Source organism: Hypanus sabinus, chromosome 1 (assembly GCF_030144855.1).
Source record: "Hypanus sabinus isolate sHypSab1 chromosome 1, sHypSab1.hap1, whole genome shotgun sequence".
In the NCBI taxonomy this organism is placed as follows: Eukaryota; Metazoa; Chordata; class Chondrichthyes; order Myliobatiformes; family Dasyatidae; genus Hypanus; species Hypanus sabinus.
In genome coordinates this window covers 114,026,437-114,053,770 of record NC_082706.1, presented here as the reverse complement: position 1 = coordinate 114,053,770, position 27,334 = coordinate 114,026,437, and the positions used below count along the sequence as shown (strand labels likewise).

At 38.5% G+C, this 27,334-nt stretch overlaps 1 protein-coding gene across 8 annotated transcripts in view; it reads right to left on the bottom strand.

The window, feature by feature from the left end:
* The window catches only part of phf20l1 (PHD finger protein 20 like 1), a 106,825-nt gene that overhangs the window by 5,852 nt on the left and 73,639 nt on the right, over nt 1-27,334 (bottom strand). For 7 of the 8 annotated variants that reach the window (XM_059974739.1, XM_059974720.1, XM_059974765.1 and 4 more), the window contains 10 exons: nt 24,405-24,692; nt 20,152-20,367; nt 17,993-18,043; nt 16,102-16,191; nt 13,928-14,125; nt 12,390-12,568; nt 10,155-10,254; nt 7,221-7,416; nt 3,607-3,961; nt 644-821 (listed from right to left, as the gene is read on the bottom strand). In XM_059974739.1, the coding sequence (XP_059830722.1) occupies nt 644-821; nt 3,607-3,961; nt 7,221-7,416; nt 10,155-10,254; nt 12,390-12,568; nt 13,928-14,125; nt 16,102-16,191; nt 17,993-18,043; nt 20,152-20,367; nt 24,405-24,692 (1,851 nt within the window). The remainder of the gene's footprint in view (nt 1-643; nt 822-3,606; nt 3,962-7,220; nt 7,417-10,154; nt 10,255-12,389; nt 12,569-13,927; nt 14,126-16,101; nt 16,192-17,992; nt 18,044-20,151; nt 20,368-24,404; nt 24,693-27,334) is intronic. The other variant, XM_059974779.1, reaches the window with a different exon arrangement.

Genomic DNA, 27,334 nt, shown 5'->3' with positions numbered 1-27,334 from the left:
GAATACTAAATGGCCTAGATAGAGTGGATGTGGAGAGGATGTTTCCTGTAATGGGGGAGTCTAGGACTAGAGGGCATAGCGTCAGAATAGAGACGTCATTTAGAACAGAGATAAGGAGGAAATTCTTTAGCCATCGGGCAGTATATCTGTGGAATTCATCATCATAGACAGCCGCTGGGTATATTTAAAATGAAAATTGATAAGATTCTTTATTAGGCAGGGCACCGAAGGTCATGGGGAGAAGGCAAGAGAACGCGGTTGAGACGGACAATAAATCAGCCATGATGGAATAGCAGAGCAGACTCTGTGGGCTAAATTGTCTAATTCTGCTCTTATGTTTTACGGCCATATGGTCTATCATGTTCTTTCTGTGCTAATCCATCTTCCACCTTTAATTTAAGGATGGTATTACCTTCATTCAGGATTTCATCACCAAGTAAAAAAATCTACCCAACCTTTTCTCTGAGTGGTATACTTCTGGCACTAAACTCCCATACCCTTTTCAAAACCTGAATTAAAGCATAACTTATGAAACTCAAACGAATAAAAGAAATCTTGCGAATTATATCACTACAGTGAAGACTTGGATTTGTTTTTAATAAGACAATAGGAACAAAGGTATCATGGTAGCCACTAGCCTTACCATCCAGCTCCTTCTCAATAAGGTCCATTCTGTTATTGACTTCATTTTGCACGGCCTCAATGTGAGTCAGTAGGTTCACCTGCCATGGAAATTGCGGGTTGATGTGTTCATCTTCCATTGTCTTGTCACAGTTGCCATCATTTAAAATCATAAATGTTTCTTTAAGGTCAGTAGTCCCCTGTTATCAACATAATTGTGTAAAACAAAAATAATGTATCATGCAGTATAGCCCAATATAAAGGAAGATCTTTGTCCTGTTTATTGATAAGAGGTACATCGTGAATCAGCTCATTTCAAATTAATGAATTGCTTTGTTGCAATATTAAATTACAACCAGATATCTGAATTTACATTCAACACACTTAGATTTTTTTTTTAATCATGGAGTTACCAAATGGCTTATCTCAGGCATTGGAGGACTGGCCAAAACACTTGAGGTTAAAGTGAGAGAATGGATAATACTCCCACTCTTCACTGAGACATAAAGATATGAAACAACTGTGCATGAACAATTGTTTCAACAGGAAAGGCCAATACTGCAAGCCACTCCCACAACTCCAATCTTAAAACAGTTAGCTGGTACACAGTGCCTTAAAGAATGAGCACCTGCATAACCAAATATAACCAAAAGAAAAGAAAATTGACAGGGAAAAGCAGAAAACAAAATCACCAAAATTCAACATGGAACTTACATGGTACATGAAATTTACTCACAGGCCTCTTCTGACATTTTAAAGGAACCAAGGACACAGTAACAGAAAATGACATTTTAAACATTAAAAGCGACATCTATCATTTCTTTGAAGTAGTGCAGAATGAATTGGGAACTCAACCGGTCAATTAGCATCTAGTTTGGGATGATCACCAACTGGCTTTAATATTGCTTATACTTACTATCTCAAGCCTGTCTAGTTCTTATAAACAAAGAACATGCTACATTATTTAAGGAATTGATAATGAATTTGAACACTACAATTATCAGACCTACCACCAAGAAACAAGTCATTCAACTGAAATGGCCTCCTGTGTTTCAAAATATCTCATAATTAGAAACATGACCATATAGAGGCAAGGTTGTTTTATGTTTTTTATGTATTTAGAACATTAATTTGAAAGAAATACATTTATTGGATGTGGGAATTGCAGGCAATTCAATACTTGTATTGTATCCCTTGAGGAAATGTAAGAATGGGATTTCATTGCTGCAGTCTGTCTGGTAAAGGATGAGAATCAGCGATGTTAAAGAAAGAGATACTTTTTCCATCTAATAGTTGTGTAGTTTGGAGGGAAACCAGCAACTTAGAAATATTTTATTTCTTTCTCTCATCCTTCTCCATTCCAAAAGTTCTGACCTAAACACTTGACCAAAAAAAATCTTAATGACTAAAATGCAATGGGCTGTAACAGTTGGCTCCGAGCCTAACACAAAATTTTTCACAAATATTTAAAATACTTTTAGTAATTGAGTAAAGCTAAGATTATAAGTAAATCTTTACAAGCAAGTCAATTGTTCGGCAAATTCATAGCAACAGAAACAGATCAGAATTCAAGATCCATTTCCTAACAGCTAATATCTTCCAATCATTACAAAAATTCTGATGCACATTTTTCAAGGGCCATGCTTAGTTCATCCCTCTAAAACTATCCATTTGTCAGCTGAATCCATTAATAGAGTGCCTTACAATAGCCTTCTCTTGTAGCTTAAAATCTAGTTTGGCTAACTTGATGGTTTTGTCAGATTTGAATTAAACCTCATCCAAATGTGATCCTCCAGTGGAATTGAAGGGTTTAATTGTTTAGAAACACTGGAATATGAATTGTTTATTTGATACTTGTGTTTAACGATTCAATTAGATTAGCAAATTAATTCAATATACCCACACTTGCCTCAGTATGTTTATTTAACAAAACACTTATCAATCTTAGATTTGAAATTAATGACTGGCCATTCACTAACTGCCATTTCTTGCAGATAGTTCCAATCTTTACCTCCGTTTGCATATATAGTATTGCTTAACTTCACCCCTGAAAGGCTTAGCTATGAGTTTTAGCATGTTTTCTATTCTAAGACTTCCTAATCTCTAGAAAATAGTTTATCTCAATCCACCACAGTAGTTTGCTTTTCTATTTTGAAAACATTCTTCAAATCACATTATAGTTATTCTTCCTTCCCAACTTCAGCTTTAAAAGATAGATTAGCTTTATTCACGTGTACATCACATAATAAAATGTGTTGTTTTGCACCAATTCAATCAGCGGGGATTGTGCTGAGAGGCCACAAATGTTGGCATGCTTCCAACACAACATACACAGCATACACTAACCCGAACAGGACATCTTTGGAATGTGGGAGGAAGCTGGAGCACCTGGAGGAACCCCATGGGGTCACGGGGAGAACACATCAATTCCTTACAGCTAGTGCTGTGAAGCACTCTGCTAGCCATGCCACCCATTTTGAACACTTGTTCTATATTTGTACTGCTCCTTTGTTACTGATTCCAAAACCAGTGTATGTGATATTTTCTAATTACATTTTCAATCATTCTAAGCAATTGTACATATATAACATCCAAAATATTTCATTCTTAGACAGTGGTTTCCAATTTCTCACAATCTACAATAGGAAACAGTGTTTCTGGGTGTCTAAGTTTCTCTAAGGCCTCACCTATTATCGTGTCTGAAACCCTGTTAAGCCCCAAAACCTCTCTCTAACTTGTTATACATTTTTATCTGTTTACAACTCTATAAATTGTCTTGGGATACTTTACTATACATAGGCCACTGTATAAATTCAGATTGTTGCTCAGAATAGCAGTTGTATTAAGAGGGATATAGAGATCTTTCTTTCAGTATAATTCCTTTCAGTTTTTGCAAGTAACCTGAAAATCCTTGCTTAAAAAAAACAAAAAGCGAATGGAACATAAAATCATGAGCTACTTTAAAAAGTAATGCAAAAAATATACCTGTTTAGATGGATTATCCGCTTTCTGCACCATTTGTCTTTCAGTCCTCTTGAACACAGGACTCTTGTCCCCTGATCTACTGGTTTCCTCATCTTCTGAACTTTTGTGGTCTATTGTAGTCTTCTTTTCTAGGCTGTAGCTCTGAGGTTTCTGGTAGCTGTGCTCATCGGTGATGTAGGTTCCTGCTACTTTCTGGGTGACTTCTGATCTGCCTTTATGACTCTGATTGTGGTAGACCTTTTCAGGCTTCTTGGGACCATCCATACATTCTTTGATCTTTTCTCCTGTAGGTTGGCCTTGTGTAGATTTGATGCGAGACTGGGCCCAGAGATGCAGATCAGGGTGTTTTCTGCTCCTTCAGGTGGATAGGATAGGAAGACGTCAGACCATGTTACTTTGCAGAAAATATAAGAAGGCTGTCAACACCAGAATAAAATCTTCTGTGCATTTTGTGGCCCCAGTCCACTCAAATGCAGAGTCAAAAAGTCATAGAATAATATAGAATGGAAGCACAGCTTTTAGCCTAACTGACCCATGCTGACTACTTGCTGGTCCCAACTGCCCTTGCTCAGTTCATAATCCTCCATGCCTCTTAAATATTGTAATTTGTACAAACTTGACCACTTCCTCTGGCAGCTCGTTCCAGTTACTCACTACCCTCTCAGTAAAGAAGCTACCTCTCAGGTCTCTTTAAAATTTCTCTCCTCTTACATCTTTGCCCTGTAGTTTTGCTCTCCCCAATCCTGGGGATAAGTCTATACCCATCCATTTTAACCATTTTTATGAACTCCTATGAGGTCACCTCTCATTCTCTTATGCTCCAAGGAACAAAGATCCAATGTGGTCAATGTCTCCCCATAACTCATGTCCTCTAGTCTAGGCAACATCCTCGTAAATCTCTTCTGCACCTTCTGCAGCCTGACACGTTGTTCCTTTAGTAAGGTGATGAAAACTGCTCACAATACTCCAAGTGGAGTCTCACCAATCACATACATAATTGCAACATTATGTCCCTATTCCTCAATACGATGCCCTGATTAATGAAGGCCTGCATGCTAAATGCTTTCTTCACTACCCTGTTTACTTGTGTGGTTACTTTCAGTGAACTCTACAGTTGTATTACCAATTCCCTCTTGAAACAATGATTATAGGTAGATCTGTCAGTGCCCTATCATTCAGTGCAGGTCCTATCTTTGTTTAAATGATCAAAATGCACCTCCTCAAACTTGACTAAGGCTACGTCCACACTACACCGGATAATTCCATAACTGAAGCTTTTTCTCTTTGTTTATTACCCTCCGTCCACACTAAAATGGCATTTTCATCCCCTGAAACCGGAGCTTTTCAGAAACGCTTTCCAGGGTGGGTATTTTTGAAAACGCCGCTCGGGCAGATCAGTGTGGACGGGGTAACCGGAGAAATCTGAAAACGCTGTCAGACGGCAGCACGCCATTTCATTGTTTTCTTGAACGCAATCTAACAATTTCAGAACAGGCGGCAACGAGACTGAAGCCAGAAGAGTTAGAAATGTACTCACCAAATACTTTGACCCATAACTTACTGAATAAGTATACTGTACTCACTTTGCCCTGTTTTCCGTCATTGCTTGTATGAAGGTGGTTTACCTATTCACACAAGTACTTCTCTGACAATAGATGTGTAACAGCCTTATGTAAAATTGTATGGAAATGCAAGATAATACTCTTGCAGACATGTTTTACACATTTAACAAGGTGCTTTATTAATGCAACAGAGTTAGCTAGTTTTTCAATGTTCGTCTTCAGCCGGGTCATACAGTCTGTGAACTCCCTGTCATTTGCCTCCATACGCTTCAGTATTTGGGTTTTTTTTAACCTTTAAATCCTCCTGCGTGAGAGCCAAAAGCTGTCCGTCGTTTAAGTTATCCTAGTCTGTAACTAAACAAACATGCACTGTCTTTCACAGCGAGATTCAACACCAAACAAGTCGCTTGTTTTCGGTAGATGTGTCCTGCGCATGCGCAGTAGGGGGAGATTCGCTGAAATATCCGTTTCAATGTGGACAGAGGTATTTTTTAAAACGCGTAGTGTGGACGCCTATCGTTTTTACGCGAAACTGGCGTTTTCAAAATTATTCGGTCTAGTGTGGATGTACCCTTAGTTGAAATCCATTTGCCATTCCTCAACCCATCTCCCTAATTGATCAAGATCTCTTTGCAGTTCATTGTTACGTGTTTCACTGTCAGCAGTGAAATCTAATGTCTTCAGCAAACTTGCTAATTGTGCCATCTACATTCACATTCAAATAATTTAGATGAGTAGTCAATAACAGGTCCCACCAGTGAACCCTGGGGCACCTCACTAATCACAAGCCTTCAGTTGGAGAATCGACCTTCAACAACCTCTCTGCTCCCTGTCATCAAGCTAATTCTAAATCCATCTCACCAACTCCCTCTGAATCTTATGCAAACTAACCTTCGAGCATCAGTCTGCCATTAACATGAAGATGTGGAAGCATTACATAATAATGTCCAGTTCTGCATTAATTTCCCTGCATATCTCTATGATGTGCTTCATTAAGGACTACTCTGCTGTGTCAGACAGAGATTTGATAGGCAGTAGGGTGGAATTATTCTGAACCCTTACCAGACTATATGTGGGGGTGCACTTTTACAAAGAAGCATACATATGGAGCATAACACTATGATGACTTGTATATATACAGTTAAAAAACTTAAAATTCATATGCCATGTCCACATATCCTAAGAAATACTCCCAATATTCACTATCTGTTCAAGCTCTCCATTACCCTGCTTCATCTTTACTACATAAATTTACACTGATTAAAAGCCATTTGAAATTTATATTAAACTTCAGAAGAGCAAAGTGGAAGCGAAGGAGCAAGATTACAACACAAACTGGAGCAGGAATTCCTCCTAGTAGCATCAGGTGATGTCTTGATTCCAGAGTCAGGGACCATTAAAATTAAAAAAGAAACAGAAAGTGCCAGAACCTCTCAGCAGATCAGGTAGCATCTGTGGAGAGGGAAACTGTTAATGTTTTAAAATCCATGTCCCCTCATCTAAATTGGAAAAGTGAGAAAATTAGTATGGTTTAAGTTGTAGGAAGGGAAAGAGTGAGGAGACCAGTGGGAATGTCAATGATGGGGTACAAACTAAGTTGTTAAAGTAACCACTTTGTTAAATTCTTGCAGAGACTGGAGAGAAAAGGAGAGGAAAAATTGAAATATCTAGCAAAAGAGGGGTAGCTATCTAAAATATTTAAATTTTATACTGAGTCCCAGGGGCTGTAATGTGCCCTGACAGAATATGAGCTGTTGTTCTTTGAACTTACATAGGGATCACTGGAATGGAATAGGAGACCAAATACAGAGAGGTTGGAAAGGGAGAGGTGTTAAAGTGACAAGAGAGTGGATGCTCAGAGTCACCCTTGCAGTCTGAAAGGTGGTATTTTGCCAATGGAGAGAACATTCTATGGGCACAGAATGAAATGTACTAAATGAGAAGTCATCCAAATTTATTAAAACTATAGCAATAGCCTAGTTTTAAAAGGAAAACTACTTTACACTAACACTGAGTTCTGTGTAACTTTTGCTCGAGGTCACACATACTTACTGGAGAATATTAATCTTCAGTTGAAGGCCATGGAGCACTTCAGTCACACTATAAACATCAGCCAAGAGCTGGTGCGTTGATATTATTTTCTTAGCATTCTGCTGGGAATAATTCTCCTTCAAGAATGATAGACCATACATATATCCATTTTTCAGCCATTCTTTATCATAACAATATTTGGCACTCCATCTCTGACCTACAGGAACCAAAATCATGTAGCACAGTTCTTAATTCCGCAAGATGCTTTACTTCTAATGAACTATTTATAAATTAAATAATTTATTGGTTACAGTTGGTTGCAGTGCCCAAGTGCTTCTTGAATGTAATTGGTCGCATAATGAAGGAAACATAGCACCCAATCTGCATCCAGAAAAGTGATAATCACTGAGTGATCTGCTTTATTAGCAATATTGATTGAGTATAGATCAGCTTCTGTGGGTAATTACTATAGCAAAATTTACTGTCACCCCTTATCTAGTCCTTTCCCACAGATATTCAGGATATACATGCCCTTACGAACAAACATGAGGAAATCTGCAGATGCTGGAAATTCAAACAACACACACAAAATGCTGGTGGAACACAGCAGGCCAGGCAGCATCTATAGGGAGAAGCATTGTCGACGCTTCGGGCCGAGATCCTTCGTCAGGACTAACCGAAAGATAAGAGATTTGAAAGTAGTGGGGGGAGGGGGAAATGCGAAATGATAGGAGAAGACCAGAGGGGGTGGGATGAAGCTAAGAGCTGAAAAGGTGATTGGCGAAAGTGAAACAGAGCTACAGAAGGGAAAGGATCATGGGACAGGAGGCCTCAGGAGAAAGAAAGGAGGGGGGTGATCCCCATCCTTGACATATTTAGTTGTTTGCCTGTTCACACATTTTAATTCCACGTCCCATTCCCAGTCTGATATGTCCATCCATGGCCTCCTCTATTGATGAATGAATCTAATGACTCTAAACTCAGGTTGGAGGAACACCACCTTATATAGGTAGCCTCCAACCTGATGGCATGAACATTGACTTCTCTAACTTCTGTTAATGCCTCTCCTCCCCTTCTTACTCCATCCCTGACATATTTAGTTGTTTGCCTGTTCTCCATCTCCCTCTGGTGCTCTCCCCCCCCACCTTTCTTTCTCCTGAGGCCTCCCGTCCCATGATCCTTTCCCTTCTCCAGCTCTGTATCACTTTCACCAATCACCTTTCCAGCTCTTAGCCTCATTCCACCCCCTCCGGTCTTCTCCTATCATTTCACATTTCCCCCTCCCCCCACTACTTTCAAATATCTTACTATCTTTCCTTCCGGTTAGTCCTGACGAAGGGTCTCGGCCCGAAGCATTGACAGCGCTTCTCCCTATAGATGCTGCCTGGCCTGCTGTGTTCCACCAGCATTTTGTGTGTGTTGTTATACATGCTCTTCACTACTTTGACAACTTCCAGTTCCCTGTCCTCACCTGCTTCATATATCACACCCTGGATCTTTTATCACACATTGTCCTCTGACAATTTCCCCTGAAACTATGTACCTCCTCCAATTTGGTATGCTATATTTGGTGCACACAATGTTTGTTTGTTTACATATATATAAATGACTTGGATGTGTTAATGCATTTGCAGTTCACACGAAGTTTGTTGGAGTTGACGGCAATGAAAAGGTTGTTGAAAGATACAGCAGGATCAATCACAGATAGGATAGTAAAGGATGTGTATGGCAGGTTATGCAGGCTGAGGAATTGAGTGTAGGGCTTTGGATGCTGTGTTACAGTTCCACAAAATATTGGGTAGGTTCATCCTTAGACCATTGTGTGCAGTTCAGTAAGAATGTAATTCAGCCTGTGAGGGTGCAGATTGACAAGGATAGTTTTTCTGAATTGGAGGGCTTGACAGTTCAGGAGAAATTTGAGGCATTTGGACAGATATTTGAAAAAGAGCATAGAGGGATATGTAATTACTGCAAGCACATGGGATTAGTGTATGCAGATAGGATGGTCAGCAAGAATACAATTGAATAAAGGTTGCATTTTCATTCTGTAAAAATCTATGATTCTGAATGGAAATTGCTGTTGTGTAGCTCTTTGAATAAATGCAAGTCAGCATATTCAAAGAACACATTTACCCTGACAACAGATTCAGAAGGCACATCGCATTGAAAACATACTTGTCAAAAAGAATTATCTGGAAATAGAGTCCAAAAAAGATGCTTAAAATATTGAATAAAAATGTGAAAATTTTATCTGTCAAGAAAATAGTATTAATTTGCTTTTTTTTTAACCGGAGCTTCATTTGATTTCAGTCACAAAGGATTTTGACTTTGAGAATCATATCAAGTATAACTAAAATAATTTACAATAGATTTTCAGTCATGGAGAGAGAGAAAAAACATTCCTCCCATTGAAATTAACTAACCAAGTTATTTTTATAAATTTAATACATTTCCACAGAAATATCTAATATGTCTCTTGCTGAAGTAAAAAGTGGTCATGTATATAGCAGCAACAAATTAAAACAGATTTTAAACGTTAACTCGATGCATTTCCAAACCAAATGCAAATACAAGATAGGATCATGTTATTTTGTATAAAATAAAAACAGAAAATGCAGAGAAGACTCATTAGATCTGGTAGCATCTATGGGAACATTCCAAATGAAAAGAAACAATGATTCTGTTCTTCTTCCATGGATGCTGTTTGACCTCCATAGGTGCTGCCTGGCTTACTGAGTTCCTCCACCATTTTGTGTGTGTTTCTCAAGATTTCCAGCACCTGCATGATCTATTGTGCTTATGATTTACTGCTTGACCTGTTAAGGGTGTCCAGTATTTTCTGTTTTACTTCACTGTTCCAACATCTGCAGTTTTTTTTTATTTTCACTTATGTTACTTAAATTGTACTGAAAGCTTAAATATAGCATCAGAAGGTGGCCAAATAAGGTACATTACCTGGAGGATCCCGACAGATGTAGCAAAAATATTGGGCTGGAATGTTGTCTTCCAGTAACCCCATACAGATGCCGTGTTGCCAACAAAGGCACTCTTCACACTTCAGTGAGAGTGATGAAGCAAAGTGATCAAAAGAAACAGAAACAATGATTAAAAGGGGATAAAAGAAGAAAAATAAATTAATTCATAGTACTACCTTAATGATGTAAACACGTTATTGTTCCAATAAATCAGTGCTAGATAGTGTTTAAGGTGCGAGATTTTGCTGATGTTCTTGTCTCCCCATTACTCTGGAGCTTGAAAGGTTGCTTCATATACTCAAAAGAAAGAAATACAGAGCAAAAATGTTTTAAAAATCCACAGGTATGGACACAGGTCAGGGGAGTGAAACAAATTTGATAGATCTTATAAAGAGCCGTGAGGAGCTGAAAAGACTGAACTACACACTGTCCTGTGCTTTAGGATTCTCAGAACATAAGAACTGGAAGCAAGCACAGGCTTTGCTATCCCTCACTATTCACTGCAATCAATGCTCTTTCTTGCTTGCTCTCATAGCCTGATTTCCTTAGTCCAAAAAATATACTAAACTCAGAAGCAAAACATACGCAATGATGGAGGTAGAGATTTCCAAAGGTTTACAATACTTTACATATGAAGAAATTCCTCTCTAGCTCAGGCCCAAATAGTCAATCCATTTACTTGGAATCAAGCACCCTAGCGGCTGTTCCTTCAGTTACAGCAAATAGCCTTTTGGACGTGTTTTTCTTAGTAGGAACCCCTTTCATCCCTCTGATCTCCAGTGAGTACAGACCAAATCTCCCCAGGTTCCCATTCTCAGAAAAAAATGCTCATCATCGGACCACAATCAACCCGATAATACCGCCTTGCAAACTCTTCAATGCACTAATTATTGAATTTCCCAATGTAGTGCATATCATACGCAAACATATCAAAGGAAATTAATGCAGTAAAATTTAGCAATACCTTATCTTTGTATATTCACTTTTTATAAACATTGAACATTTAAATAGTCAACCCTTCTGTCAACTAGTCATTATTTGCATCACTCCTGTGATCAGTTCAGGCTTTGTTGTGTGCCTTTCTCCTGGGTCTCTTAATTCTCATGGCCAGCCAGGCACCTTTTGCTCTAAGAGATCACTCCACAATGTAAGCACATACTCAAAGTTGACACCTCAGTAACTACGTAATGGAGTGTTACCACTTCAAAAGTGTAGTGTTTATGAGACACATTGAAGTGGGGCTGTGACCTCCTTGTTCAGTGAACATAAAACAAGCAATGATGCAGAGGGAACAATGGCTGCCCATTACATTACATGAGATTATTGATCATGTTGGCAGTTTCTGGAACTTTGCCACTCAAAAGCCAGTTTCAGGGTTTTCTTACGCACTCTCACTGGCTGTGACATACTTCGTGATATAGAAAGAATTTTTTAAAATATAGCCCTCTCAAGCAGTTCAGGTGTGTCCAGAATCTGCACCCAAATTACTTCCCTCTCAACTCCGAAGTTCATATACAATCATGAAATTAATTTTCTTTTTTTTGTGGGCCTACTCAATAAATCCAATAGCCATTATAGAATCATTGAAGTTCTTCAGCAACAAGGTGGACAACCAGTGTGCCAAAGAAAACAAATTGTGCAAAATCAAAAAGAAAGAAAAATACATAAATAAACAAAGAAACAATAAATATTGAGAACATGAGATGAAGGGTTCCTGAAACTGAATTCTTAGGTTGTGAGAACATTGCAGTGATGGGGCAAGTGAAGTTGAGTGAAGTTACCTCCTCTGGTTTAAGAGCCTGATGCTTGAGGGTTAATAACAGCTCCCGAACGTGGTAACGGGAGTGCCAAGGCTCCTGTACCTTCTTCCTGAAGGCAGCAGCAAGAAGAGGGCATGACATGGGTGGTGGGAGTCCCTGATAATGGCTGCTGCTTTTCTGTGACAAGGTTTCATGTAGATGTGCTCATTGGTGGGGAGGGCTGGGCCATATTATATAGTCCACAGAACTTCGCCGTGTTTCATCAGCTCTATTTTGAACTTATATGTAAAACTCCCAAACACTATTCATGTTTTTAAGATCTGACTAGAAAGCAGACTTTCCAAGGGGTATTTACAGTTTACTCTTTGTATTGTGCATAGAGAAACAATTAACACAACAAACAAAAAATGAAAACAAATTAAAATAGGTTTTAAGTTGTAAATTGTTTAGACTACCTGAATCATGAACCCATTTTCTTTATCCATTTCACAGACACAACGGACTACTGCATTGCTATCATCCTCCTCTTGAGACTCCTCTGGATTTGAGTTGTCCAGATCCTGGTCATAATCTTCACTCATTAATGCACTTTCCGTTGATGAATCATCAAAGGACTCGTCATTAGAAAGAGATGCTAGAAAAGTAAAAATCCTATCAAAATACTTAAATATTGCCCATCCTTTTAGGTCCTAAAATGCTATATACGTTGCTCAAATTCAATTAAAGAGCAATGTGACAGCAGAAATACTTTAACCACTTTAAAAAGTTATTGAGGTTACTTCTTGACAGAAATCAATCCCTTGCTATCCATCTTCATATAATTTTCTTCAAGCTCTACTCTGACCAGACTTTTCAAAGCCTTTTAGGCTTGAGTACCTCTTTCAAAAATACATACTCCTAATAACCAAAGCTCTACTTTGAAGGATATAAACACCCCACTCTCCCCCTAACTTCCCTCCCCACTCTACACCCCCTAATTCTGCTCCCAGATTTTATGGTCTAACTGTAATGTGGTTTCTCAACCCTTATTAGTACTGCCCCGGCCAATAAATTCAAGATTGCTTAATGTAATCTCCTACATGCAAGTGTAAAGAAAAACAATGTAATTGTTACTCTGGATCCGATGCAGCACAAAAAAACCCCCCACAAAAGATAAAAAACACAATAATAATAACAAAAATGATAACTATAAATACATAACGTAGCTTATATACATAGACTGAATATGTGAATATATCTTCAACACCTCTAACTACCTATATTATTACTTTCAGGGAACTTGTCACCCAAGGTGTCTCTGTTCAACAAAATTCTCCAGTGCCCTGCCATTCACTGAGTATATCCTGCTCTGGTTTAACTTCCCAAAATGCATCACTTTGGACTTATCTAAACTCCTTCTGCCATTCCTTTGCCCACTTTCCCAGTTAACCTAGATCTGTTAACCTAGACAAACTTCTTCACTGTCCACCTCACCAACAATTTTTGCGTCTTCTGCAAACTTAATCATGCCACCAACATCCTCAACCAGATTATTAGTATACATGACAACAGGGCTGTAATAGCAATCCCTGCAACACACCACTGGTCAGAGACCAACAGTCTGAAAAACAATGTTCCTTATCACCTTCTGACTTTCACTACCAAAGCTCATTCTGGATTCCATTTAATTTAGACTTCTGGATCAGCCGACCTTGTGTCAAAGGCCTTGTAAATATCCACAACAACATCTACTATCCTACCATGATCAATCTTTTTGGTCAACTCTTCAGATTAAGATTACTATAACCTTTTAACCTCAAGTAAAGGTATTTCACACAGAATAATAAATATTTTTTCAAGCTATTACAAGGAAACGATTTCCACTATTTGAGGAGAAGGAGAATGGTAACTATAAGAATTACAACTTTTCCAACGATAATAGTCACAACATGGACTGTTGAATATTCTTGCTGAACCAAAAATCTGCTCAGTCCATATATTCTTTAATACTTACATTCAGATCGAGATACATGATCTATGTTCAGCTCCAGCAATGATCCAGAGGGCAGGTGAGATCTTGGTGATAAATATGCTGGTTTCACCACTGATCCACTACGCAAAGTGAGAGAACTTCCAGGTTTCATTACAGGAGAGCAACATTTTTCCAAAGATTTCTCAGAAATACATTTGAATCCTTCACAGTTTGTCAACTCTGAACAGAAAGAAAGACCAGCCAGTTAAAAATAATGCTGAAAGTAGTTCATTCAGGGACATATGCAAAATTTCAATCTGAATGAAAAATGTTAGGTCGTGAAGACTCAACAATACAGAAGAATAGATCATTTAGCCTTTTGTTATGAAGAGACTAATTCTTCAGATACTCAAGGTCAAAATATGGAATTATCAGTCACTTTAATATCAGAAGATTAAAAATGTAAAACAATATCCATCAGGGAGATGTATTAATTCCATTAATAAAAGGAAATTCATGATAAATAATAAAATTTATTACACAATTAAAATTATGCAATAGGGTTCTCCTCTGTTGATTTGCTTCCATCAATCAAGCGGTTAGTAGAAATGGCTGTAGTATGCTGTTTATTCCTCAACAACTTTCTGCATTAGTATCTTTCATGAATGTCCTCAGGCTAAGTAAAAACTTGCATTGAAACTCAGAACCTTGCTTACAAAGTCTTTAAGTATACCTGTACAAGCAAAGAAACAGAGGAAAACACTGCTTTTCCCATTTTTTGAGGGCCGTGGTTTTGATTCACCTCATTTAATTTTGGACTCTCACAGCTCACTGACAGAATGGAGTTTATCACAGTAAGGCTAATTTAACACAAGAGCTTTGATAAGATGCTGAACAATTTTCTAGCAATTCCCACCAGTCCTTGGAGACTTACAATCATATTATAGAATTACACAGCACAGAAAAGGGCCCGATCGGCTTACCTTAGTCATGCTGATTGTGATGCCTATCTACACTTATTCCACTTGACTGCATTGGGCCCCTATTCCTCTACACCTCTCACACATAGGTATACTTCCAAACACATTTCAAATTTTGCCACAAATCATCTTCTGCTGCAGCTTGTTCCAGATAACCCCCAGCTTCTGTGTGGTTAGAAAAACACACCTTTCACATCTCCTTAAAGTTTCTCTCCTCTCATCTTAAACCTGTACCCCTCAGTTACAGATTCCCCTGACATGGGAAATGGACCTCATAATTTTATAAACCTCTGTAAAGTCACACCTCAGCTTCCTATGTGCCTGTGCAAATAAATCTCTTCTTCTAACTACAATCTTCTATTCCAAGCAACATCTTTGTGAGTCACTTCTGTGCTCACTCTGTTGCTATCACATACTTCCTCTAGTGTGATGCCCAAAACTGTACAAATATTCCAAGTGCAGTCTAACCAATGTAAAGTACCACAGCAACATGACGCCCCAGCTCTTATACACAATACCTTGGCCTCTGATGGCAAGCACACCAAATCCATTCTTCATTATGTTGACAACCTGTGTTGGAACTTTCAGAGAGTTGTGGACTTCTATGTACATCATCACACCTCTGATTTCTGCCATTTACTCTGTATGTCTTATCAAAATTTGATTTCCCTATGTGCATTACCTCAAGCATATGTGAATTAAATTCCATCTGCTACCATTCTGCCTAACTTTCCAGCTTTACTCTTAGACAACTTTATATTTCATACTAGAGACAGTAAATTTCAAAAGGCATGGAGCAAAGTTCCTAGCATCCATATTCGTGTTCCCAACTATCTCTCTCTCTCTCTTTCTCTACTACTCCATTTTTACCTCTCCACCTTTGATCATACTTAAACAACAATACACACAAAATGCTGGTGGAACAAAGCAGACCAGGCAGCATCTATAGGAGAAGCACTGTCGATGGTTCGGGCTGAGACTGAAACGTCGACAGTGCTTCTCCTATAGATGCTGCCTGGCCTGCTGTGTTCTACCAGCATTTTGTGTGTGTTGTTGTTTGAATTTCCAGCATCTGCAGATTTCCTAATGTTTGATCATACTTAAAGCCTGTCTTTTACAAAGCTTTTAATTTTTGCCGAGATTACTTTTTGCTTATCAATTTTATATTTGATAATACTGCCACTAGACAATTAAGTTGTTTAAACAGCATTTGTGAAATATGACCAGCTCCCCTACCGTTCTTGAATTTCTTTTTCTTCTTCTTCTTTCTCTGCTGTTTTAGTTCATCATGTTCCTTGTCTTTATACTCTTTACTTTCTGTTTTACCTTTTGGAATATGAAATACATTTTTGTTTTCTGTTTTCATGCATTATTCAATGAAGAGTTAATCTGTTCTACGTCCCTTCTTCCTTTTCTCCTTACTTTACCGTAACACGTGAGAAAAGCAAACAGCCCAAAATCTCTACATACAATACTCAGAGGTAGTTTCTGTCTGCTTGCTACCCTTCCAGAAGCCCACTTGTCTTTCAAAATTGTAGAGAAGTCTTCTACAGGTGATTATAGCTGCTTGTAAAGGTTAGTCAGGAAGAAGATTGGAACTGTTTGCAAAAATCAAAACCCAGATCAATGTCTGGGCATAATTTTTTTTTAAATATCATTTTGTATTGGGAATGTTTTGAACTATGATATTCTGATGACATTTTCCTCTTAGATTAATTATTGGATGCAGCAAGCTTGCCTGAAATGAAAGGCCTGCAGATTATATTTCAACTTTAAGATTCTTTATCTAAGGCAGCCCCTTTCAATCAAAGAGGAGTCACTTTTACTCTGTCTTCTGAGATGATTGCTGAAAGCATTATAGGATTAGACACTCTTTCATCAATGAAACAGCAGGTGGATGAATGGGTAGGCAGGTCAATAGTTTGTAAAATGGTAAAGTTCTTTTCTCCTTTACACACCCGTGTGCCCACAACGCATGGCTTTGAGGTTTTCAGTGACCATCTAAAAGCTCATTTTTCACTTACAATAATCATGGGCAGAGATTCCTAGGAGCCAGTAGAATATTACATTTTCTCAAGCAAATCCTTGAATCTTTTGTTGTCGGGTAATCTTTTTCCATAGGAACATTTAGAACAGACCATCCTTTTCAGAAGTCTGGTCTTTGGAATGATGAAGCCTGTCCTGTTTAGCTGACTGAATATAACTATTGGTGTTGGCCTGAGAGGGGATACTAAAATTAGTTTCTGTGTTATTACAGTGAATTTGGAGGATTTTGGATAGGAAATGTTGGTGGTATCTTTTCACTGCTTATGTTCCTGTACATTTCTCTGTAATGTACAGGAACTTATAATTCCTATTATATTTTGGTTTATTTCATCATTTCTACCTACATCAAGAGATGGTTCTTGAGCTATGGAATTTCCAACATCTTACCAGGAAGCTTCATTATTGGAGGGTAGGCTGGTGCAGCAGAGGCAGGAGGTGGAGGTCATTTGATTTGTTGAGTATAAGGCCCATCCTCTCATACTCTTCAGTGAAACTTTCTACAGTATGGAGGTGCATATAAGGCAAATGGAACTTGCATGCAAATATTTCCAACAGCACTAAAATCTCCACAGACGTTTAGGTTCAGAAGGAGTTAAAAGTAAGCCAAATTGACATTCAGCACTCAGAAGGGGCAGGTGATTGTGAGAACCTAATTGGAAATGAAAACATAAGATGCAGGAGTTTCCTGTGAAACATTACTGCTTTAGGCACATACCTAACCCAGGTGACAAAACTTTATGAAGGCTTAAATACCCCTCTTTCCCTCTTCTTAGCTCTTGATGAATTTAATCTGAAACTTCTGCTATTTTCTTATGTTATCCCAGTTTTCAAGGATTATATCTTGTACGAATTTGTCAAAGTTTCAAGGCAAATTAAAAATGCCTTAATAAAAAAAACTAGAGAACAAGCAGAAAACAAACTGCTCCATAGACCTCTTTGGAAAATTGAATTAACCAGGAATAAAGCTTCTGGTCTTCATAAGTCATTTTAAGTCTCACCTCTTGTTGGTTAGCACATACAGAAACAATACATAAATGACAATAGTCTTGAAAAGACTTTAGCATATAACATTATTTCATACCAGGCAATAAGCTCTTCTCTTCATTCTTCATCTTCTTTTCAGTTTTTATTCCTGTTGGAAGTTTAACATTCTTCTTTCAGACGTAACAAAAAGTAAAAAGTAACAAAAATCCTACAAAGAGTAGTGGATGTGCCCCAGTCATCATGGGTAAAGTCTTCCCATCCATTGAACACATCTGCACAGAACGCTGTCGCAGGAAAGCAGCATCCATCACCAGGGATCCCCACCACCCAGGTCTTGCTCTCTTTTCACTGTGGTCATCAGGAAGAAGGGACAGGAGCCCCAGAACTCACACTAACAGGTTCAGGAACAGTTATTATTCCTCAAACACCAAGCTCTTGAACCAGTGGGAACAATTTCATTCGCCCCATCACTGAAATGTTCCAACAACACATGGACTCACTTTCAAGGACTCTGCATCTGATGTTGTGAGATTTATTGCTTATTTATGTATGTATGTATGTATGTATGTATGTATTCTCTTTTGGTTTTGCACAGCTTGTTGCCTTTTGCATTTCGTTTGTCCACCCTGTTGGGTGCAGTCTTTCATTGATTCTATTATGGTTCCTGGATTTATTGAGTATGCCCACAAGAAAACGAATCTCAGGTTTTTATGTAGGCATATATGTGAGTTGATAATAAATTTACTTTGAACTATTTAAACATTTACATAAAGTTATTATTAGAACGCAAATCATGTTATAGCATTCTGAAGTATTCCCTCAGTCTACCACGATTTTATAAAATATTAAATTGCAACATCACTTTCTCATCCAACACTGAGCAAGAAAAATGACATTAAGTATTACTCAAACACCTAGTTATTTACTGTTTACTGTAGCAATCGAACTGTATTAGCCCTCATACAATGAGAATTAATGTTAAAGAATTTTAGCTATGATTGCTCTCCCCCATATCTGCTAGAAATGCTTGTGTTCTTGTAAGAAAAGGACAGGATTGGCCTCAGCTCGCTTGCTCAGCCTCAAGGCTTCCAAGTGCCAAGGCTTCCGGCACTCACTAACACAGGTCACACAAGATGAAAGGCCACTTAAGTAAATTACCAAAGTGCCATTGCCCTCCTAGGATAAAACTTTGGCAGATGAGAGAGAAAATTAAAGTAAGCAAACTTAAAACAAAATCAATGACATTGAACGGTAAGATCCAAAATTCTGAATGCATCTCTAAACTTAAAAGCATGGAAGTAATTGTTTCATTTACTCCACAGATGAAAGAAAAGTTCGTTCACTTTTTCACCTGTCTGCAAAACAGAAAAGAAAAATATTAACTATTTTAGAATTAATATTTTGAACATGCAAGGACCCTCAACTAATGTCAGCTCAGTTAATCTCTTATAATGAATTTACTGAGTGGGAGTTAACATTTCCAGAATCGGTCTGTCTTTTAATCTGATGCTTGCTCATTGTTCCATCACAGATGCTCAACATATCAGATTCCTGGTCAGACAATGTGGGCCAATCACAGTGTTATTGAATACTCGAGTAACTTAATCACTCTGCTTAATTTCTTGTAATGCAATAAAGCACCTGAGCGCAATGGTGAGTACCAGTAGGTACCAAGACAACGGTGGTACTGGGAACTTACTCTAGCAAGATCTCTTTGCTTTGCCTCCTACACTACTGGAGACAAGTTGAACTGCAGTTCAGAGGCAGTTTTAGTCATCTCATTTGTGCTTCAAAAACAGTAAATCAATGCAGCAAGAAATAAATACAGGGTGGAACAGTAGTGTAGGGGTTAGTGCGACGCTATTTCAGGGCCAGCAATCCGGGTTCAATTCAGTCACTGTCTGTAAGGAGATTGTACGTCTTCTCGTGACCGCATGGGTTTCTTTCGGGTACTCCAGTTTCCTCCCATGGTCCAAGAACATATAGGTTGGTAGGGTAATTAGGTGACATAGGCTTGTTGGGCCAGAAAGATCTGTTACCTATGCTGTAAATCTAAATAAAATAAAATAAAAATACAATAAATGCATTGTTGGCAACTTTGTGTGCCAGGAGTAAATGTTACCTGGAAGAAATTTCCAGACATAGATTCATGATGAATGGTGAAAATTCCAGTTACTAATTAATTTGGAATTTTAAGCAAGGTTAATCACCGTAAGTCTGTTCCTGCTTCTATGGAATAACAGAAATGGTTTTTACCAACTTCTGCATTTCTGTCTCTGTCAACACATCTCCGATCCACCTTCTCAGTCACGATCTCTGTGTTCTTCTCCTTCACAGAGGGTATGGGATGAGTGTCTGCTTCGTCTGTACCGAATGATGCAGATGATCGCTTTTTCTTGCAGACTTTGGAAGATTTGAGGCATATATCGTCAGACTTCTCTGGCTGCAAAGCAGGGAGATGGGACGGTGGTGCTAAGGGATTAGAAAAATGCACAGCTGTAAAATCCAAAGTGATATCTCCTTACTGCTAAATGCAATAGATTAAAATGTCACCCATTTGAACATACGTTAAAGTGGAACATAATGACTAACAATTCTACTTTTGCCAAGACACACACATTCTCCCTACGAATACAGCAAAAGTCACTGAGAAATTTTTGCTTAAGTAATACTGTTCTCACATCAGCATTACAACTCTGAGAGCACTGATCCATTCATCTACAGATGGAATTTAGCCTTGAAAATTAACAAATAGTAACTAGGAGCAAAAAAAAACATTTATTTTTCCCAATAAGAATGGAAAATATATTGGTTCTATGGGCAATGAGGTTGGGTGGTAGTGACAGGGGAGTGGTGATGGGGGAAGAGAAAGAGTGAGGAGGTAAAAGTATCACATGCAGCAGGGCATACAGTAACTGAAACCCAAGTACACACGAGAAGTGAAACTGCTCAATGCTGATGATGTAAAATAAGCTTATAATCATTGCAAAGAAAATGGGGTGTGGAGCAAAATGATTCACTATAAACTCATTTCATGTGATAGAATGGCATTGGTTTTGGTTTATAATCATCACATGTACCAAGATACAGTGAAAAGCTTGTCTTGCTTTTGTTGAACAATTTCTTTTTCCATTGACTCAGTACAAATAAGCACTACCACTTATTGAATTCTAAGCTACGATACTGCTTGCAGTGGCTGGAGCTGCATACAACTGGACCAAACATTGGTGATAAGGAACAAGACTTAGCATTGGTTAAACTGGCTGTTCCATTAATAATCTCATGGTGGATCCACTATGGTGTTATGGCTAATATGGCACACTATAATGTACAAGCTAAAAGAGAAGGAGCTAATGGAGCTTATTTTTATTCAGGATACTTTTACATTTACTGAAAAAAAAGATGCTGAGGATCAAAAAGACAATGATGTAAGGCAGCAATACACAAAGTATTTCTCCACTTAACACTGCACGGTTAGGAATTTGCAACCACTTGAGCTGAACTGATTAATAGTAATATTATTTTTCACCTGTCTGCAAAACAAACATAATAGTAGTTTTCTACCTGCACTTTTTAGCACTGTATCAGATGCTTCAATGCAGGCATGTAACACCTTAGTTTTGAGAATTTACCACACTTATAGACATCACCAATATCCCTGAATATGCAAAACTGAAAGTTAAAGACAATGAACATTCATTGATTCAAAAGTCATGTACACTTTATTTTGTCACATAGCAAAATGGTAATATTCAAATGATCATCATTTTAATTTTAGAATATACTGGAATCAATTAAGAAAAAGTTGAATACAATTATGAGGCACAATTGGTGCTATTTCAAGGAATGAATCAGGCCTTCTTTATCTGTACTTAAGGCATTGCTTTGGCACTCACAAATCAGGAACAAATTAAAGGAGCTTCAGTATGGGATTAAGGATGCAGGAATTACTGAAGCAATGATAAATCATAGTCCCTATCACAATGACGATAAGGAGGTTAATGCTGATGATGAGGATGATGTCTAATAATACTGATAGATCTCTATTAATTAATATACTTTTGACCAGAAATCACCGACAATCCCAGCAATTGAGAGCTTTGCAAACCATAGCATCAGTTGTCTTCTGGTTGCTCTCAAGACAACTAGATATATTTATATATTATTATTTATTTTTATATATTATTTTTACCCTGCTTTTCCACATCTATTACATTCCTTAATCTGATGTTCTAATGTGCATCATCTGCTCCATATGTACTCTGGTGACATTAAGATCCATGACAGCAACCTGTCTTCAATTTCCACCAATATCCCTTTGTTATTGGACAATTGATCTGATATTAAATAGAGGATGACAAACATTTCTCTCAACACAGCTACAAATTCTTACAGAGAAAGGAAATTTTGCAAAGGAATGGTAAAGCATTGAACTGCTGCTGCTAAGTTAACAAATTTTCATCACACATGCCTGTGATAATAAACTTGATTCTGGTTTTAACACTATTTCAGTAATTTTACTCCTCTAGCTTAGACTAGAAAACATAAGTTCCTTTTTTTATTTTACTTACATTAATGTTTTTAATTGTGTGTTTTAAGTTATAAAGTAATTATTTTTTACCTCAAAAAATTCTGAATTTTAAATTATTTACGCATCAATTGTTTTTAAATACCGCAATATCAGAGAAAATTTGAAAATGTTTGCAGTCTTGCCATTTTTACAGGAGTAATGTTTTGGCAACAACTTCCCTTCCCTGTTGCAGACAATCAATGTACTGCAGAGCTGTGACCTCCTATGTATAATTTCACTATCAATGTATTGCAGAGCTCTGACCTCAGAAGTATATTTTCACTTTCAACGTACCGCAGAGCTGTGACCACAAATGTACATTTCCACTATTCACTCATGTGATGTCTTTTGGTGCAGAAAATCTGCATGCTCAGCCCTCTACACCAGGTCAGGGGTAAGTGCATCTGTTACACTTAGGCTGCAGATTGAAGCATGTTTTTTTGTTTCCTCTGTCAAAATTGGCCAATATGATACATCAATTCAGTATAACTTTCTCCAGAGATACAACTGTATATCATTAGGAGGAGCTAAGACGGCGCCAGAGAGCGACTTCTTCCGAGCTCATCTACGAAACATCTTAAATTCCTCTTAATGTCACTTCTTTCCTTTTCAAGGTGGGTGGGGTCCTGTCGGAGCTCATAATCTACAGCTGCACTCAAACTGTGGTTCTTCATGCAGTGAGTTCCCACTCCCCGAGCTCACCGACCAGCCACTTTTTGATCTCCAGTAGCGGCCTGGAAGACATGCGCTTTTGGTAGCCCTCATGGATGACCCCATTCCTTGTTAGTGTTGCCAACTGAAGCATCACGGGAGATTGAAAAATCGAGACAGCAGGTGGAATGACTGAACAATTAATATGCTGAATATTTCCAGCATTTTTTTATTACTTCAGATTCCCAACAACTGATGAGTTCTGCATCTTATAGCTCCAGCACTTGTTCTTATTCCCTCTACAGTCCTCATTCATATTCCTCCATTTACACTCCTCCAGATAGATCAGCTATGATTCACCAATATTCATCTTCCTCTCTCAGTATGTACCAGCAGCAATTTGATCACCTGGCTACAGCATCTGTATGCATTTTATCATACACAGCCCTTTATTCTCTCCATCTCTTGCTCTCTGCAATTTTAAACACATATCTTTTCTCCTTCTTCCAACTGTGATGAAGGTTCATCGACCTGGTGTGGTGAACTACATATACCTGTCTGGACACGCCCCCCCACCCCCCCGCTGACTGCTCCCGTGGCTCCTCCCACGGACCCCAGTATAAAGGCGATTAGGGACACTGCCACGGCCTAAGTCTCCAGGATGCGGTGTGGTGGTCAATTGCTGCTTGTTCTTTCTTCCAGCCAATAAAAGCCTATATCTCGCCTCACGTCTCCAAGAGTTATTGATGGTGCATCACCTGGACTGTTAACTCTAATTCTCTCCCACAGATGCTGCATAACCTGCTTCCTTCAGCACTTTTTGTTTCTATTTCTGCATCTTAAAATTTGTTTTACTGCTGTCTTTTACGAATTATGCTGAAAGGCTTTAACTTCTACCGTAAACTTGCTCTTCCCCACAGATTCTGACTAGCCTTCTGAGTATTTCTATAATTTTTTTTCTTTCTGGGAAATGTACAGCTGAACATATTGGAGTCAAGTTCTATGACAATTCCTTTGTCATATTGGGAGTGAATGGACCTGCCATAGTATTTTTAAAAATATATTTGTGTATTCATATACCTCTGAAGATTGACAAATTCAGTACTTTGTAGCACCAGACAATGTTGCATGGGTAAATGCTTCTTAATGGAAGCAATAACATGAACATAAGAGAAACTGGTGCAACATTTCCCTAAATTGCTTTGAATAAAAAATCTATACATTTGCTCTTTATGTTGATTCCTGCAACGATCATCTCTACAGATCCAAACAAATCATCCATACTTACAAGTTACGGTTAGCAATGGCCTTCCTCTCTTCAGCCCTAGGCTGTCCTCTTTTGATGTTAGTGTTCCCACAGAGGTAGCACGAGTTTGCATCCTGCTCTCCGGGTATCCGACGTTAGGGTCAAATCCTTTCTCTGCACTGTGGTAATACTTCATGTGGTAATCTAGCAATTTGGCCTTAGAAAAAGTCTTGAAGCACCTGGGAAACATGCACTTGAACTTGTTGCAGTCAAGTTCTGTGACCATTTCTTTGGGAGCTAATGGATCCTCCATTTGTTTGGCATTAGTTACTGGGTCAAGAGCAGAAAGAAAGTGAGCACCATATTAAAATGTAAGAAAATAAATATTTAAAACCACAATGAGAATTCAAATGAAGGATGATGCTTCTAAGTTCATTTGTTTTCAACTGTGCATCTTTTCTTACAGCATTCTGTTTTTCTTCATGAAGTTAATGCATCCTGTCTTTATTAGTGATCAACCTCTCTTATAGAGTTTTCTATCATTAAGATTCAAACTTCTCCCTAAACTTACTACATCAATGTATAGTTTTGATATATTTTTTTTCTATCCAGCTATCAACTCTGCTTTTCTGAATTAAATTAGAGCAATTACTCTCTTTCACTGTTACTGCAAGTTCATTAACCTGAAAGGTTAACTGTTTTACTTCTGCCTGAACAGCTCAGCAGTTCCAGTATTTGTGCTTTTATCAACTGTTTTTCTTTCCGACAAAGGGTGTTGGATTGAAATATTAACTGTTTCTGTTTGCACAGATGCTACCTGACTTGTTGAGTGTTTCCAGCATTTTATATTTCTAGCTGGTTGGGAACCTGCTGGCATACAAAAACATCAATCCTGAACCATGGTTTTAATTTCTGCACTCATATTTGTATTGTTTTAGTTTGTGCATGGAAGGCTGTGGTTGTTACTCCTTTTACTTTACAAAATTGATAACACTGTACTTCATACAAAACCAAATTCAGTACTGGAGGATTCCTCACAGTATACATGAGCTTGTGTTTAACTGACACCTCAGTGAATTTTGCAACTTGACATAGTCGAAACCTAAATGGAAACTTCTGTAGCACTTAAGGTTTTCAATTGTTATGATACATCAAGAGTCCACTCACGTCTATGCAGACTCTGTAAAGAGATAACAAATCCCTATTTTCAATTTTACTCTTCAGAATATCAGAATATCACTAACTAAGTACAAATGTAATTAAAAACATCTATCCTATTTACAAATGTCCTTTATATATTTCAGTGGTTAATACTCACAAGTAAGTAATGACTTTGTTCAGTACAGGGTTCTGATTTGTGGACAGTAGCTGACAACGCTAAGTACCCATTGGTGAAACAAGAGACGGCAAATGTTTGAATCCAAAACAAAAGATAAACCAGTAAAGGAACTCGGCAGATCAGGCAACGTAGGTGGAGGGAAAGGAATGGTTGATGTTTCAGGTTGACACCCTGTATCAGGACTGACAGCATAGAGAGAGGACTTCCAGAATGAAAGAGAGGGGGGTAAGGCAAGGGCTGGTTAGTGGTAGTTGGACCTCACCAGAGGGAGGGATGATAGGCAGGTGGAGCCAAGTAGGAGAGAGTGATGAGTGGAGTTGGGAGATGGAAGCTGGGTGTGATTGGTGGAAACAGACAAGGTAAAGGAGAAAAGGGCAGAAGGAGAGAGGTGATGGGAGAGAAGGGTGAAGGTAGGGGCAGCAGCTGGAGGGTGGAAAGTAGAGGCCCATGAGATACAGATGCTGGATCTGATAAGTAAATCTGATTTGGCCAACATGCTCACTTACTGCACTAGGTATTTGTTACTTCATCAGGTAGCTAAACCCCAAGGCCAAGTAGCCATACCCCAAGGCCAAGTAGCCATGGAGGGCAAGGGAGGAGATTACTGGAGTCTTTATGGAGAGCTAAATCTTCTGTGGTGAGCTGTCAAATGACTTCGAGAAGGCATAAAATCTGGTGCCCTTATTCAAGAACAGCAGCAGGAAAAAGCAAGTTAATTACAGTCTGACTTAAATAGTCAGAAAAAAATTAAAGAGATAGATTAATCCATACTTGGAAAGGCTCAGGGTGCATGAGGAACATGGTGCAAAACTGACCCTCTGCTGGCATTCCTGCAGCAAGGAATCACTCACGGTTAGGTAAGGAGAGGTAAGGAGAGAGCTGGTGTTGCAAATCTCAGTGCTGCACCATTCAGTACTGAGGTGAGGGGCTCAGAGTTGCACTATGTCCAGTTGTGTTTAGCAGGGGCTATTACTGGAGACTTGCTGCTCCATTTGTTGACCCGCCTCTTCGATCGCATGTTCTCTCAATTGGCAGTGACCGCCGTGAGCTTATTAATCATGCTCACTAAGCTGAGCTTTGCTATGCGGATAAGCTGAGGCAGTAGTTGCAGTTTCTATCACATCCAACAGAAGACAATCAAAGAGAATCCAACCGGTCTATCAACACTTGGAGTCGGTCCCTGGCAATGGCTTGCACTCAGCACTCAGATAGGGTGCAGCCATACTGGTGAGTGTTGAGTGGTGATCCCATATTTTCCAAGTACTTGGTTGGGTTGAATTGTTCTCTGATCTTGGCAATCCACTTGCAAACATTTTGTCACCATACAATTGCCAAGATTGGTGAACAACTCAACTCAACCATCAACCACCCAAGCTACACATTTTCCGAGTTACTTCCAAATTCTTGTTGAGGCGGTGTCTTCACATTGGGCGAATCACTGTTGTGAAAGCACAAACAGAGGGGGGAAATTTGTGCCAGAATTTCCAGCATAGAAGCACTGTCAATAGTGCATCTCTATTTATCCAAATTTAGTTATTATAAAAATCCTTTTAGTGCTGGTTACATCAGCGCTCTTATGCTGGGAATTCATCCTAGTCATCAAACACAAAAATGCCACCAACCCTCCTACTCC